The sequence below is a fragment of the Plutella xylostella genome, chromosome 16, assembly GCF_932276165.1.
Source record: "Plutella xylostella chromosome 16, ilPluXylo3.1, whole genome shotgun sequence".
Classification (NCBI taxonomy): Eukaryota; Metazoa; Arthropoda; class Insecta; order Lepidoptera; family Plutellidae; genus Plutella; species Plutella xylostella.
This window is the reverse complement of record NC_063996.1, coordinates 6,256,238-6,270,894: the sequence shown is the minus strand read 5'-3', so window position 1 is coordinate 6,270,894 and position 14,657 is coordinate 6,256,238. Positions and strand designations below refer to the sequence as shown.

The window sequence follows — 14,657 nt, the reverse complement described above, 5'->3', positions numbered from 1 at the left end:
ATGTAGTCGATTTTGAAGGGAGAAGGACCAATAAAATTAATTGTTGTCACACAAAACACTAACTTAACAGTGCCAAAGTGGGTGTAGCAATGTCCCTCTGCCTTCCTAGAAAGGGAGAACGATTTGAGTGTGTATAATCGTAATGATGTCATGCGTTCATTTTTCAGCAGGGTTACTCTATACTGTAGATAAACGAACGAACGAGAGTTTTTGTGCAATCGGCACGTTCAATACAACGAAAAGAAACTAAATTTTTTCGTTATATAGAGTGACCCCGTGGCTGCGACTGCGCAGCACAACACGCAAATTAGTCGCATTAACAATACTGTCATAAACAATATTGACTTCACCTTCTTCGTCATTGCCATCTGGGATTTTGTCATCAACTTATCATACACAATGAACATTATAATCATATGTACCTATAGTACTCATAAAGTTAATACACGCGCGAGCAATGAAACAGTTCCAGTGACATGGCACCAAATTACTAATGAAGTACATTTAACAGCGCATCAGAAAACTACCAACTAAAAACGTTAATATTTTGTTCAATTTTTTAGTTAAATCTTTGTTGAAATTGGATTTGGGTTCGGAAATTTTGTGAGTGGAGATTTTTCATTGCTAGTGATTGTAAATGACACTGTTACTTTATGTCTCTCTCTCTATTTGGAATTTTGCTCGCTATTCTGAGTTGCAAGAAGTATAGACGCAATATTTTCCTGTAAACATTGCAAAATCCTTGTGCCACCATTTGCCGGAAGATCGCGTCTCTAGGTCATCGAGGATTAAACTTAAACACTGTGATGTAGATACAAATCTTTTTGGCCATTCGTATGCGAGACTAGTGAAACTTGTGCGTGAAGTGAATGACGAATGGCGTGCAAACAAGCTGGGCGGGTTGTGTTGTGTAGTGCGATGAATCATTTGGCACTTTTATGACACCTACAACGGCCTGAGGATAATATACCTAATAAGATCCAAGTAAAGGTCACAGCACACATATCAACTAGGATTAAAAAAATTAAAAAACCGACTTCAAAAAACCACTAAAATGTAAGAAATAATTTAAGGTTTACACAAATTCTACTCGTATGAGACAGTACAAATATACCTAAGCAGGAACTGTTCTTTTTTGAAGTTGGTGCCATATTTCTTCAGATTACTTTGTCACCGCACCAACATTAAAAAAGAACAGTTCCTGCTTAGGTATATTTGTACTGTCTCATACGAGTAGAATTTGTGTAAACCTTAAATTATTTCTTACATTTTAGTGGTTTTTTGAAGTCGGTTTTTTAATTTTTTTAATTATTATTTTATTTAATAGTTTTTAGTTTATTTGTAATAATTTTCAATCAAAAGTAAGGTGCAAATGATACCAAAATGTCGTACTAATCAATACGAATCATTCAAGCCTAAACACGAAGTAGTTGCTATATACCGTTGAGGAGTTCCCCTGACTGCCTTCCGTTTCCATCATCAGATCAGCTCAAGGTCACCATCATATCTTTTTGTTATAAGAACTATATTTACGTTCTTAATTTCATTAGAATCGGTTAATATGTGCCCAAAATTGAAATTCATACCCTGTTTTTACCCCTTTACCCACCCTTGGGGGTGAGATAAAATTCTGAAAAAAAAATGGGACCACCTGGAAGCTCAACCAAATACAACAAAAAAAGAATTTTCAAAATCGGTTCATAAACGGCGGAGTAATCGGTGAACATACATAAAAAAAAATATAAAAAAAAAAAAAAAAAAAAAGATCCCGACGAATTGAGAACCTCCTCCTTTTTTTGAAGTCGGTTAAAAAGGGATTCTTCTAATAGTATACTTAATTCTTATTAGGACTATGATAGAATTATGGATCTTTCCAAGTAAATGACAGCACACATATCGACTCGGAAAGGGATCGTGACCGTATCAACTGGAGCCGTTCAGTATTCCATGTATGAAACTCCCTACTGTAACGCACACTAATGGAAATCGTAGCGTAATCACCGTAACGACTACCTCGGGGGAAAGGCGATACGGTGACGATTCGTTTACTATACGTTTATGTGACCTTAAAGCACATGCTGCCCAATAACAGTCCATGAAAAAGTCTGAAACCCAACAATAACAACCATTAAAAAAGTGTTCGCTAAAATGTTTACTTTCTGGTTTCCAGCGACTGCGGGCTACGAGTCTGACCGCGAGGAGTGGCGCAGCAGCCGCTCCCAGTTCTCCACCACGGCCTTCGACAGCCTCGCCCGCCCCACCAAGGCGGCCATGGCTCTCACCCTCAGGAAACCCCAGAGGCTGGATCCAGTACCACAGTACTACCGCATCGGGGACAAGATCCCGCCAGCACCCATGACCTACCGGCCTAGTAACTACATCCAGCGGCCGCCGCGGCTCCCGCGCCCCGCACCAGACGTGAAGCGGAGCCCTCTCAACACAGACCACAGGAAGTTCACCTCCTTACAGAACCTCGACCCAAAGAAACTGGCTGACAAGAAACAGAATGACGTGAAAAAGAATAACTACTCGAATCTGAGTACCAGGATATCAGGACTGACGAGCAAGTTGCGCGACTTAGGGAATCCTAATAATACGCTTGGAAGGTTTAAAGCGAACTCACACAATGATGTCGCGAATCTAAAGCCGGTGCTGAAGAATGTTCCAGACTCGAAGAGGCCTGTGGTGAGGACTTGCAGCGCGGAACCACCAAAGAAAGTGACTTTCAGTGCATTCGCCACTGTTCAGGTTGTTTAATGACCGCTCGGTTAATAAGTGATGGGAGTCGAAGCTGAAGGGGACATAGATAGGCACATCATATCTGGAGGGTCACTCTAGGTTCATGTTGATACACCAGGCGCTCGTTGCTACGTTAACTATCTCCGTAGTCTCCGTACGTATATTTCAACAAGAGTAGTCCCCTACTGTCAGAAAAAAGTAATGGATCATTTTGAAATAACCTGATGCATATTTTGTGACTAAAATAAAATAATTAGGTAGGTACTTACCTTTGTAATTTAATATTAAGTAAAAATGAGTTTTGGGTGGTATTCAGTAGGTACTATATTGTATAAAATTGAAGAGAGGCCGGGATTTGTGTAAATAACTAAATATGCTTAAATAGTTAGAAAGTATCTGCATTGATTGCGTGATATCACTACATTTGATACAGCATGTTTTTTTTAAACTATTTCCATTGATAAGAACCGTGTGTAACAATGTAAAAATAAATAATTTCTGTTATTTTAGATTCTTGACTGACAGGTGGAACACATTATTTTATAATAAAGCGTTAATGAAAGTTAGTTAATGAAATGCCACCAATCTTCACCATGAGATTGCAGTCGGTCAGTTTCAAGGGATTTACGGAATTTACAAGCTAAAATACACTACACAGTAGTGAAAAAGTCCAGTGACCATAGTAGCAAATTACCTATAATATACAATGTGTTGTAACTTTTTAGCAGTTGTGCGTATTTTTACCCCACTGCCGAAGGAGGAGGGTAATGTTTTTATTGGATAGAGATGACTTTTTGCGGATAAAAACATTTTATTTCATGCCTGTAAGGCGTTTAAATCTTGAGATATGATTTTTTATGAAAACTAAGTATCTAAAACTTTAAAATGGCCGCCATTTCAGAATATTGAGATTTGACTCCACATATATGGGGGTGTTTTCTCGATGAAATGAAAAAAAAAACACTCGTAGAGTTTACACCCTTAAAGTTTGTCGGGTTCGAAAAACAACACACTGTATACACTTTAAACGGAAAAGACTCCTAAAATATTGAAGTACAGAGCATTAGAATATTAGGTTGTATCTATAACAGCTAAGGTATACGCCAACTAAAAAAGTAAATATTTTGATCAAATTAAATGTAAAAAAATAAAGGTCATTAGGTGTCGACATTTTGTAAATGGAACTTTTTCATTGCTAGTGAGTGTAAATGAAGATTGTAAAATAAATATGTTTAATTTTAATATTTATTATTAGCAGAGATCATAAAAATATAATTGCTTAGTGCTACTACTCGTAGTTTTACGTTGCCAACTTAGGGTTTAAATTAAAATGTTTATAATATGTCGATAATTTTCAATTGTGATTTCTAGTCGGCAGTACCTATAGTAATTTTCGTCGTGCTTAAGTTTAAATTTGTATTTGGCGGATAAAACAGGAAGAGTCATAATAATAATGTTATCGTTATTATAAATAAGATGAGCCAAGCTGTCGAGAAAAGCTAGAAATTTAAGGATGTTACTAATATATTTTTGATTAACTATAATAACAATTCTTAGCATTAGGACTCCATGTGTTTTATGTAAGTATATAGAGTTAAGATATTTTGTTTGTTAATGTTCAGTGTTTTCTTTGTGTTTGTTTGAAAATCAATAAAAGCGTGTTATAAAAAATATTATGTACCTACTTATTATTTCCCACACAAAAATGATCGAGAAGTTACAAAAAACACAGGGTACTAATTAAATATCTATGGTTTAAGTAGCTATATATATAACTTTAGCAGTTCTATTAACTAAATAAATATTTGTAATAGTATAGACTGATACAAGAAGAACCTTAATTTTGATGTTCACCGCGAGAGAAGCACAAGGTTTTCAGGGTTAGAAATTTCAGAATAAACTACTCTCAGGGGATTCGAAGAAATGCTAAATTTTTATGGTACCTTACATAGGTACTTACTTATAAATATATTTATAAGCATTAAATAAGTACTTAAGTATTAAATGTCATGGAGTTAATGTTTGGTACCTAATTAAGTACTTATTCAAAACAATCCGGGTGATTGTAAGAGCATTATTTTCAATTCTGTTATCAGAATTAAAGATTGGCATAGGTACCTACATTTAAACTTAGCTAGTGTTTGTCGTCATTGAATTCTGATCTTTAATATTTGATAAATAAGGTATGAAAAGTTATCATATTATTATGCAATGAATGATTCTTTGTTATTATGTGGTTTTTTTATTTATATGCGGTGAACTCAGTTCGTGTAAGGTTCTGTGGGATACAAGTTGTGTTTGAAAAGTTGGTAAAATAAGGGAAAAAAACAGCAGTAAGTACCTACAAATTAATTCATATTAATTAGTTTTTAGACCGTTCGAACAGTGAAAACAGTAAACGCAAAATATGGTTCATGAGACTGCCCTTCCTCAGTGCCAAAAAATACTATACATTTATTTTTTTTGCTTTTCTACACACTGCAATTTGGTTTCATGGTGGTTGGTGGTGATGCAAGTTGTTGGTGTCCACCAATCCACACAGGGCCCGCGTGGTGGACTAGTCCTAAACCATTCCTTCATTGGAAGGAGACCCGTGCCCCAGCAGTGGGGACGTAACGATGATGAAGATAAATTTCGGTACCTTTACTGTAATGTTTCAGAAGCCATGTCCCTGGTCGCTAAGGCTTTTGAGTCCAGTGGCATCGTGCCTGACGTCATCCCCGTGGCTCCCACCTCCACTATTGTGGTAAGACAAATCATTCGGTTCCACGAATTACCTATTGTATTAATGAACGAACGATTGATCAGGATTGATTGTTTACACACAAAGATTGTTTACTTGTTATGCCAAGTATGAAAAAATTAAGTGTAGGTAAGTATAGAAGTATTAGGACAGGACCCGACGACCAGACAAAGTTATCGATACCTACACCTATTACTTATTCGATTATGTCATTATCATTGCATAAAACACTAATTAAAAAGAATAAATTGAAGTTTTGTTTCTTTTTTGAGATAAGAATTGAAAACAATAACGTAGGATAGGAGGTAAGGTTACTTACCTACGAGTACATAAACTTGAACTCGAAATATTTACCTAATTAAAAAGTGTATTGAATAGGGATCTTACACAAATAACTGATATAGTTAATCTGGAAAACTAATTGACAGTACACAGCTGCAAAGCTTTTGAATAACGCTGATATTGAGACGTTATACCTATTTCCAGCTGAAGTACCCGAGTGGTGTGGAGGCGTCCCACGGGAACGAGCTCACCCCGACCCAGGTGAAGCAGCAGCCGGCCGTGGCGTGGGACGCCCAGCCGGGAGCCTACTACACACTCATTTTCACCGGTATAGCTTTTTTTACACAAAAAAAAAATCACAACATAAACCTACCTCTGATTTTGCCAATTATAAGTACTTTTTTACAAAAATTATATCTATTACAACCTAAGACAATATTATCCCTGATCACAACCAAGAATACAAGTAAGTACCTACCAATTTAGAGAGCTACAGTAGAGCTCATAAACATTATCACCTGATAATAGTCGTCCACTGGCTAAAGGTATCGGACTACTCAAACGCCTGTACTAATTTAATAGCAACGTAGTGTTTATGAAAACTTTATACCTTCAATTTCACATCACAACATACATAAGAATAATAGTATACCCGAAGGGACAGTCAGTAGTAGGTAGTTGAACACCTGTAAATCTTGTGGATGCAATAAATGAGTATTGAGGAGACTCGCAAGCATGGTAATGTCTTCCGTAGACCCCGACAACTACGAGGGCCCAGAGCCAGTCTACCGCGAGTGGCACCACTGGCTGGTCACCAACATCCCCGGTGACGACGTCGCCGCCGGAGACACCCTCGCCGCCTACATCGGCTCCGGCCCTCCGCAGGGCACGGGTATACACCGATATGTGTACATCCTGTATAAGCAGCCCGGCAAGATTAACTTCGATGAGAAGAGGCTGAGCAATAAGTAAGATTTTTCATCTTTTGTTTTCGGGGTATTAGGTACCTACACTCACGACTCTCACGAGCAATGAAAACTTTCCACTTACAAAATATCGACACCATATTATATTATTACCTTTTTTAACATTTATAATTTAATTAGGAATTTGCTAAATTATTTTCCATTTCAGGGCTGATTTTTCAATAGTCAGATAAGTGTTATCTGAGGAATAAAATTGTAGCTCTAGGCAGTGACAGCAACAATTTTATTCTTCAGATAACACTTATCTGACCATTGAAAAATCAGCCCTTAGTTAATACCTAATATTCTGACGTGCTGTAAAATCTACTACCTACTGAAGACAGCTAGTCTTGAGTGAGTCGGTGAGGAGTACTTTGGTGCTATTGTGTGTGTGTACAAAATAGAATATTCTATCTATTAGATCTATGCTACAATAATCCCGTCTATTCCCCAGGTCAGTGGAAGGTCGCGCAGGCTTCTCGACCCAGAAGTTTGCGGAGAAGTACAACCTCGGCGCCCCGGTGGCCGGCAACTTCTACCGCGCTCAGTTCGACGACTACGTGCCCCAACTCTACAAGAGTCTGGGCGCCTAGTACTTGTGTAGCTTGATGATGTTGTTATTGTTTTAATAAATTATTATTATTGTGACTTGGGTTTATTTTCTGGGACTACGCACAGCAGATCTATGTTTATTGTTATTAACAGTGGCGGATTAAGAGCATCGGAGGCCCTAAGCACAAAGCCTGCGTAGGCCCCTAATTTAGAACAATTTGTTCCGTGACAAAGAGTGACAAAACAGTTCAATAGCTAAAACGTCCTATAACTTTTCTATAAAAAAGGATGTAAAACATTTAAAAAAAAATGCAAGTATCACCACAGTTACAACTGCGCAGGTACGCCGAGCTATCGTACGCGCAAGCCTCATTTTTGTCAAAACCGTCGGCGTGGAAACTGGAAACAATGTTTCCCAATGAGGAACTATTTCTTCAACTGGTTTATTTTCAATGTTTGCAAACAACTAGAATTTTTTCACTAGAAAAAAGTCTAGTTGCCTGATATTCCCAAAAATCCAACCGTACACGATTGAAGTGGACAAAAAATTGCTGTGACGTTGAAAAAATCATTCACATGTTATACTACTCAAGGATTTAAGAAAAGACTCTAATGAATGGCAAAATTATTAAAAATTCAAACATATCGAAAAATGCGCAAGCCGCGCTTCGGGGTTGGCGCGGTAGTTATACAGTTTTACCACACAAAGCTTCACGCCAGGTTGGCCTCCGGATGAACCTGGATAAAACTAAGGTTATGTATAATAGCCACGTTCTCCAGTGTCCAATAACCGTTGATGGCATGACCTTAGAAGTGGTTCAACAATATGTCTACCTTGGACAGACTCTGTAGCTGGGTAGAAACAACTTCCAATCAGAGGTCAATAGAAGAATACAGTTGGGCTGGGCAACATTTGGCAAACTTCGTCAAGTGTTCTCGTCGCCCATACCAAAAACTCTCAAGACGAAAGTCTTTGATCTGTGTGTCCTACCGGTTATGACCTATGGAGCTGAAACGTGGACACTTACAGTGGGACTGGTTCACAAACTGAAGGTCACTCAGCGAGCTATGGAAAGAGCTATGCTTGGAGTCTTTCTGAAAGATCGCATCCGGAACGAAGTAATCCGACAGAGAACTAAAGTCACCGACAAAGCTCACCGAGTTTAGTAAGCTTAAGTGGCAGTGGGCTGGTCACATCTGTCGAAGAACCGATGACCGATGGGGTAAACGTGTTGTAGAGTGGAGGCCGCGACTAGGCAAACGTAGTCCGGCTAGATGGGGTGACGACTTGCGAAAGGTGGCTGATTATGATTGGAATGCGGAAAGCTAAAAATCGCATCCAGTGGCGTGCTTTGGGAGAGGCCTACGTCCAGCAGTGGACTGCTATAGGCTAATGATGAATGATGATGACAGTTTTCCACCTTTTCGCACTGTATTCCATGTACAGTACAAGCAGGCCTGCGCAGGCAAAACTGTGGTGATACTTACGCGTGTGGTAGGCCCTTTACCAACCACACGCACGGTATTCCGTGTTTAAGGCGGCCTGCGCAGGCAAAACTGTGGTGATACTTACGCGTGTGGTAGGCCCTTTAATCAGAGCAAACTCATTAGATCGGACATATTGTGGATGAATAAAATGTAGGTATAAAATCAAACAGCAGCAGAGGATGGGGGCCCCTGGAGGCCCGGGGCCCTAAGCACGTGCTTGTCGTGCTTATAGGTTAATCCGCCACTGGTTATTAATGAAATGATTATTTGTGACTTAGGATTATAGGTAAATGGATATAATATGGTTATACATATATTTGTTGGGACTCGCACGTGTCTTGATGATATTGTTATAAAACTTCCTAATTATTGGATTCAAATTACTAAAAATACTATACGTTTAAAATAAATAAAATAACAACTGAGTACATCGACAGGTTAATGATAAATAAACAGATATCAAGTCATGTTTGCATTTTCTTTATTCGAATGAGAAAGACCCAATTAAGTTTTCATTACAATACCGGAAAAGAATCTTACCATGCAGCCTGGTTTGAAGCCAATTACTGATTAATTAAGCATACATAATTCTATCTAATTTATATGCCCAACTTTGCATGAGTAACATACTTAATAATAGACATTTCGTATAATATATATCTCATAATACATCCACTCTCAGAGTTAGTCGATGGTCCTTGGTCGTAAATATATCATTTATTTACTCGATTCAAAATGAAGTCGCTCTTAAAAATATATTCTTACTTTGGGTTTGTTATTGCACTGACTGTAGCACAATCGGAAGTTGAGGAAAAGTTTATAAGTAGCAAAATTGTACCCGACGTTTTAAATAATCCACCAGAAGCGCCATGCGTGGTAAGTATTTACTTTTAACCTTCTTTTAACCCTATATAGGTATAATATGTGTGACAAGAAAAGATAGAATACGAAAGTGTATGAAAGTGGCTCCTATAGTGAAGAAGTTGAAAAGCCATCGCCTTTCTTAGTTTGGGCATGTCATGAGAAGAGAAGATAACTATGTGACAAAGAAAGTGTTGGAAATGAGACCAAGGAAGGCGTAAGAGGGGAAGACCAAGAAAGACGTGGCTAAATTGTGTGAAAGAAAATATGAGAGAGTGTGGAGTGAATGAGGATATGACAGAGGATAGGGTAAAATGGCGTGACCTGTGACCCTAAATAAGGAAAAGGCTAGGAAGAAGAAGAGGTATATATGTATAAATAAAATGTATAAACCCCTCCTATTTAAGTATTGAGAAGCTGGTGACATAAATATTGCTTCTACAGGATTGTCACCCTGTACAGTGTGTCCACCTATATCGGTAACGTACGTATCGCATCAAACGGATTGTCACAATCTATGGAGAAAGGGCATCGGCAATGCCAATGAAGTGGGCGGAAGTTTGTATGAATTCCTATAAACAAAGAATACAGAATGCGATGCGTCCGTTGCGTACGATGCTTAAAGGTGGATAAAAAATGTACTCAAGCGGGTTTTACCTTCTTTACCTTAATTTGGGCTGTATGAATGACTGGTATAGTTTGTTTTATCTGCAGGTAAACTACACAGGGAGAGTCGTAAAAATCGGTGAAACTTTGGAAATCTCGAAAACTTTAATGGAACCTTCGGTACAATTCGATTTTGACCCACAAGAATTCTACACCATCGCTTTTGTTGGTAAGTTAATTTGGGCTTTAAAATGGTTAGTTCGTAAATAGGGACTGAAACACAAAACCGGATAAAATTTGCTGTAATACTTAGGTACATAATTACCGTTTTTTTCCTATAAACTTAGAAACTTTTGAAAGATAAACCAGTGCATTATACTATTTCACTATTCACAATTTACTATTTCAGTAATACAAAGTTGTCAAAAATTACAGCCGAGGCGATTTTGAGGCGAGGCGAAAGCGATCCGTTTACTTTACGTTGATGTGTGCTGTGACCTTAAACCTCTCATTCCTCACCAGACCCCGACGCCCCGAGTCCCAACGCGCCAGCCATGCGCGAGTTCAAGCACTGGCTGGTGGTGAACGTCCAGAGTTCCTCCAAAGGTGCCCCCGTCCAGGGTTCCTCTGGAGACACCCTGGCGGCGTACATGTCTCCGGCACCGCTGTCCCCGGCCCCTCACCGGTACATCGTGCTGGTGTACCGGCAGCCGGGCCGCCTGGAGTTTGATGAACCTATTATCGTTAAGTAAGTGTTTGTTCACCAACCCGCACTAGGCCAGCGTGGAGGACTAAGGTCTTAAACCCTTCCTTCATTGGAAGACCCGCGCCCCAGCAGTGGGGACTGGAATATATAAGGCCATAATTTGAAGAGAGACGTGTGCCCCAGCAGTTAGGTTAGGACATAATGAGTTGTGATGCTGTGTTTGTGAGCAAAGACATAGAGTAATTTTTTTATATTTGTACACCAAGAAAGAATTATCCGTTTGTACAAAAGGTAGTCTTAATTATAGCTTATAGTGATCTCTTCCAGACAACCATTCGATGAATGGACTATAAAAGCTTAGACACTAAAAGAGACATATAGTTAGATATGTCTAGTCACCGCAAGTGTGGAAGGAGAGGAAGAAGAGGACAAAATCATTTATTAGAATGAATAGAATCACATTTAGTTTGCAGCCGCGACCCCTCCACGTCTTTCACCCCGCAAGGAGGGCTGCGCATGACGTAGACAAGCTTATAGTGTCGGATGTTCTCGATGGAACTTGCAGAATCTAGGGAAACCTACCTATAAGCCTGTGCTTGTGCAACTGATCTGACTGGCTATTCTTTTCACCGCTATGATAAATAGGTATTCTGGTGTTTCTGTGTTTGTTGGGGGTTTGGGAATTGGGACACGCTAATATGTAATGTATGTAACTATAGTACTTAAGTCAAAAGAAGGAGATTAAAAGTAAAAAAATTCACACAATTCTAACGCCCTGTATTTACGTATCGTAATTTTTCAGGACTGCAGGAAGCTCGGCGCCGCGCACCAACTTCAAAGTGCAGAAATTCGCTGAAAAGTATAACTTGACCGGTCCGGTGTGCGGTTCGTTCTTCTATGAACAAATGAATAAGGTTATTTCATTGTAAGTGTGAAATAAAATTACAAATAAATACCTAATACCCTCCTACAACGATTTGAAGATGTAGAATACCTAGATGGTAAATTATTTATATTTACTTACTGTGTTTAAACGAATAAGTATTAATAATACACAATATCTCAGTACATAAACAGTTTTATTATATAAATAACCATTGTAGGTACTTACCCAATGGGTATTACTCATACCGGAAATAAAAAGTATCATCGATACAAAAGGTGAATTTTATGGTATACCCTCCTGACCCCGAGAGGTATAAATGTAAACACTGTTATTAATTTTTTTTAAAATAAAAAAAAATTACTTCTGAACTGTTTTGTCACTTTGTCAAAGAACAAATGGGCCATTATTTTATTTTAGGGACCATTATCGGTCCCCTACAAAGAAACATTTTTTAAAAATTAAATAATGAAATTCAGGAATATAGCTACCGTCTGTAGCAATTAAATAAGACACCGGTCACAGAAAATATAATGAATTTATGTAATATACTTTATTTATTTACAAATTACGGTAACTCTGTTGTTGTTTTTGGTAACGCAATTGTTTTTCATACAAAAATTGTCTGTCCCTCGGAGCGAGTCATATGAAACAAGCACAACGTGTGTAAAAAAATATAATGGAAACAATTTTTTTGAATATTATAACGAATATGTCATTATTTAAACTTTACTTCACGGTAATATTCATGATTTTATATGAACATATTATGGGACAATTAATATTCCTGGCCGAGTCCCCAAGCCTAAGCAAAAATACACCTACACTAGGTTACCCTAGGAAATTCAATCATAAATAAACTTTTTTTCACTTTCTTACACCTAAGATCATTTGAATGGCTGTGTATTTGTATCGGAGTACAGGAAGGAGAGCGGGACGGATAAAATGACCAAGTCTTTCGGATGAGAGTCCTGGAGAGAAGCGCGTGTATTTATTGTGACGCCACTGAGTTACCGGCGACATACGGTGAGTTTTATAGATATTTATTATTTTATTTCATGCAATATATGTAATAATTAGTAACAATTATTAGGGCATTTTGATATCCCATGTATGTGTTTTCATTTAAGTACTAACTTCAAATAGGTTATTGTTTTACAACTGCGTTACCGCTACACTTCGTTACTTTTTCAGTAACGCAGTTGTAGCTATAGTAACTCAGGGGTTTTTCTTATAGTTTTCAGGTATCTGTTACTCAATTTATGGTACAAATATAACATTTGAGCATATTATATTGTTACAGTATAACATTTCAGACTCAATGGCGTAAACAGCGGCTGAAAAACAACGGCTTTATAGGCAAAAAAAATGAGAAATATTTCTTAGTATTAAGTTGTTATATTTTCAGCGATTTTAATGTTTGATATTAAACAAAGAGTTCTGTTAATTTTAGTTTGATAGTTTTTTTCACATTATGATTAGTTTTAATTGAAGAAAGTATAAAGATTGTGATTGAGATACCACTGTGTTACCAATTAACCACAGCGTTATCTATTTGTCCCTCGTTTCCTGAGAGTATTCACAAACATTTTAGCTACTCTATATTAGAAAGAATGTTAAACTAAATATAATAATTATAATTTACCTTATTTTGAGCTATTTTTAAAACTTTGAGCAAAAAATTATGATTATTTTGTCCTTTTTTCGAAAAGTATTGCATTAAAACTTATTGATTGGTAACGCAGTGGGAAACTTTATTATAGAATGAATAACAAAACTGAGAATATTTTGTAATTTAAACTGTTAGATTAATGTTTTTTTTCTTACTTTTTATCTGGTATATGTTTACGAACCAAAATATATGTTCCTAACAATAAAACATAATTTTGTATGAAAGTAACGCAGTAGTATTTTTTTCTCATCGTTCCTCGATTAAACGTCAATAACTTTAAGAAATAGCAAGAAAACATCGCTGCAAATGTATTTAATGAATAATATAAATGTTAATTAACATAAATAAATATTGAAAGGTTAATTAATAAGAAGTTTATTTTTGAAAAAAATATCTGTAAAAGTATGTCCAATTGTACCCAAAATAAAATAATGGCCCAAATAGTTTAAGGGATAGGTACTTTATAAAACTTTAAAGGAATAACAGGGATACTTCATAAAACTTTTAATATAGGTATTTTTAAACTGTATATTAATTTTTTTTTCAATGTCCTTCTCATAGCACGCCAGGTGTCAGGAGGATACGAAATACGAAGTGTAAAAGTAAGCTTTTATGAGACACACTAAATCGTTCCAATAAAAAAAACGATTATAGGTAGTTACTTAGAATCACTTTTACCAAACGCCATTTAAATTCATTTTTAACTAAGTATACTTACTAAGTAACTGGCAGGCGTTAGACAGACGACTAATTAAGTAAGTATATAGTAAGGAGGTATTTGTTGAGTTTATCGTTTATTGAAATTTCACCTTAGTTTATTTCAAATTTTAATAACATTAGTGTTTCTTTTTAATAATTAATTTAGTATATTCATTCAGTAGATTCATTCAGTAGATTCATTCAATCGTTCATTCATGTATTCATTCATTCAATTTACATCTATCATGGTGGCTAGCTCGATATTGTGACCTTACAATAAACCTCTGTTTAAAGTCTAAATTCTTTAATATCAGCAACCTATCCTTACGAAGATACAGTCCACAATCACACTGACCAATTTGGTCCTTCTCCCGAAGAAAAGAATCTTAGACCAGCGAAGACACCCTGGGAAGATACTGCGCCACGTGCCACGTGGGTCTCTTCATCGATTCCACCGGCGG

General features: G+C 37.1%; 3 protein-coding genes across 5 annotated transcripts in view; all 3 read left to right on the top strand.

Moving 5' to 3' along the window:
• LOC105386197 overlaps positions 1-2,839 on the top strand; it is a 77,911-nt gene extending 75,072 nt beyond the window's left edge. For all 3 annotated transcript variants that reach the window (XM_048626540.1, XM_048626539.1, XM_038118351.2), the window contains one exon: positions 2,171-2,839. In XM_048626540.1, coding sequence (XP_048482497.1) covers positions 2,171-2,757 — 587 coding nt within the window. In that variant the 3' untranslated portion in view covers positions 2,758-2,839. The remainder of the gene's footprint in view (positions 1-2,170) is intronic.
• A 2,160-nt stretch (positions 2,840-4,999) lies between these two features.
• LOC105386196 (phosphatidylethanolamine-binding protein homolog F40A3.3) lies at positions 5,000-7,377 on the top strand. The gene is made up of 5 exons (XM_048626552.1): positions 5,000-5,072; positions 5,400-5,485; positions 5,969-6,092; positions 6,519-6,732; positions 7,184-7,377. The coding sequence occupies exons 2-5, from the start codon at positions 5,405-5,407 to the stop codon at positions 7,320-7,322; spliced, it is 558 nt and encodes a 185-aa protein (XP_048482509.1). The 5' UTR covers positions 5,000-5,072; positions 5,400-5,404; the 3' UTR covers positions 7,323-7,377.
• A 2,031-nt stretch (positions 7,378-9,408) lies between these two features.
• LOC105386195 (protein D2) lies at positions 9,409-11,909 on the top strand. The gene is made up of 4 exons (XM_011556702.3): positions 9,409-9,645; positions 10,345-10,465; positions 10,759-10,984; positions 11,745-11,909. The coding sequence occupies exons 1-4, from the start codon at positions 9,505-9,507 to the stop codon at positions 11,869-11,871; spliced, it is 615 nt and encodes a 204-aa protein (XP_011555004.3). The 5' UTR covers positions 9,409-9,504; the 3' UTR covers positions 11,872-11,909.
• The last annotated feature ends 2,748 nt before the right edge of the window (positions 11,910-14,657 follow it).

Bases quoted from the DNA above. Each gene is read 5' to 3' on its own strand.
- LOC105386195 (XM_011556702.3), top strand. From the start codon at position 9,505: ATGAAGTCGCTCTTAAAAATATATTCTTACTTTGGGTTTGTTATTGCA. The intron at 9,646-10,344 runs GTAAGTATTTAC...TTTTATCTGCAG, and splicing joins CACCAGAAGCGCCATGCGTG to GTAAACTACACAGGGAGAGT. The intron at 10,985-11,744 runs GTAAGTGTTTGT...GTAATTTTTCAG, and splicing joins GATGAACCTATTATCGTTAA to GACTGCAGGAAGCTCGGCGC.
- LOC105386196 (XM_048626552.1), top strand. From the start codon at position 5,405: ATGTCCCTGGTCGCTAAGGCTTTTGAGTCCAGTGGCATCGTGCCTGAC. The intron at 5,486-5,968 runs GTAAGACAAATC...ACCTATTTCCAG, and splicing joins CTCCCACCTCCACTATTGTG to CTGAAGTACCCGAGTGGTGT. The intron at 6,093-6,518 runs GTATAGCTTTTT...TGTCTTCCGTAG, and splicing joins CTACACACTCATTTTCACCG to ACCCCGACAACTACGAGGGC.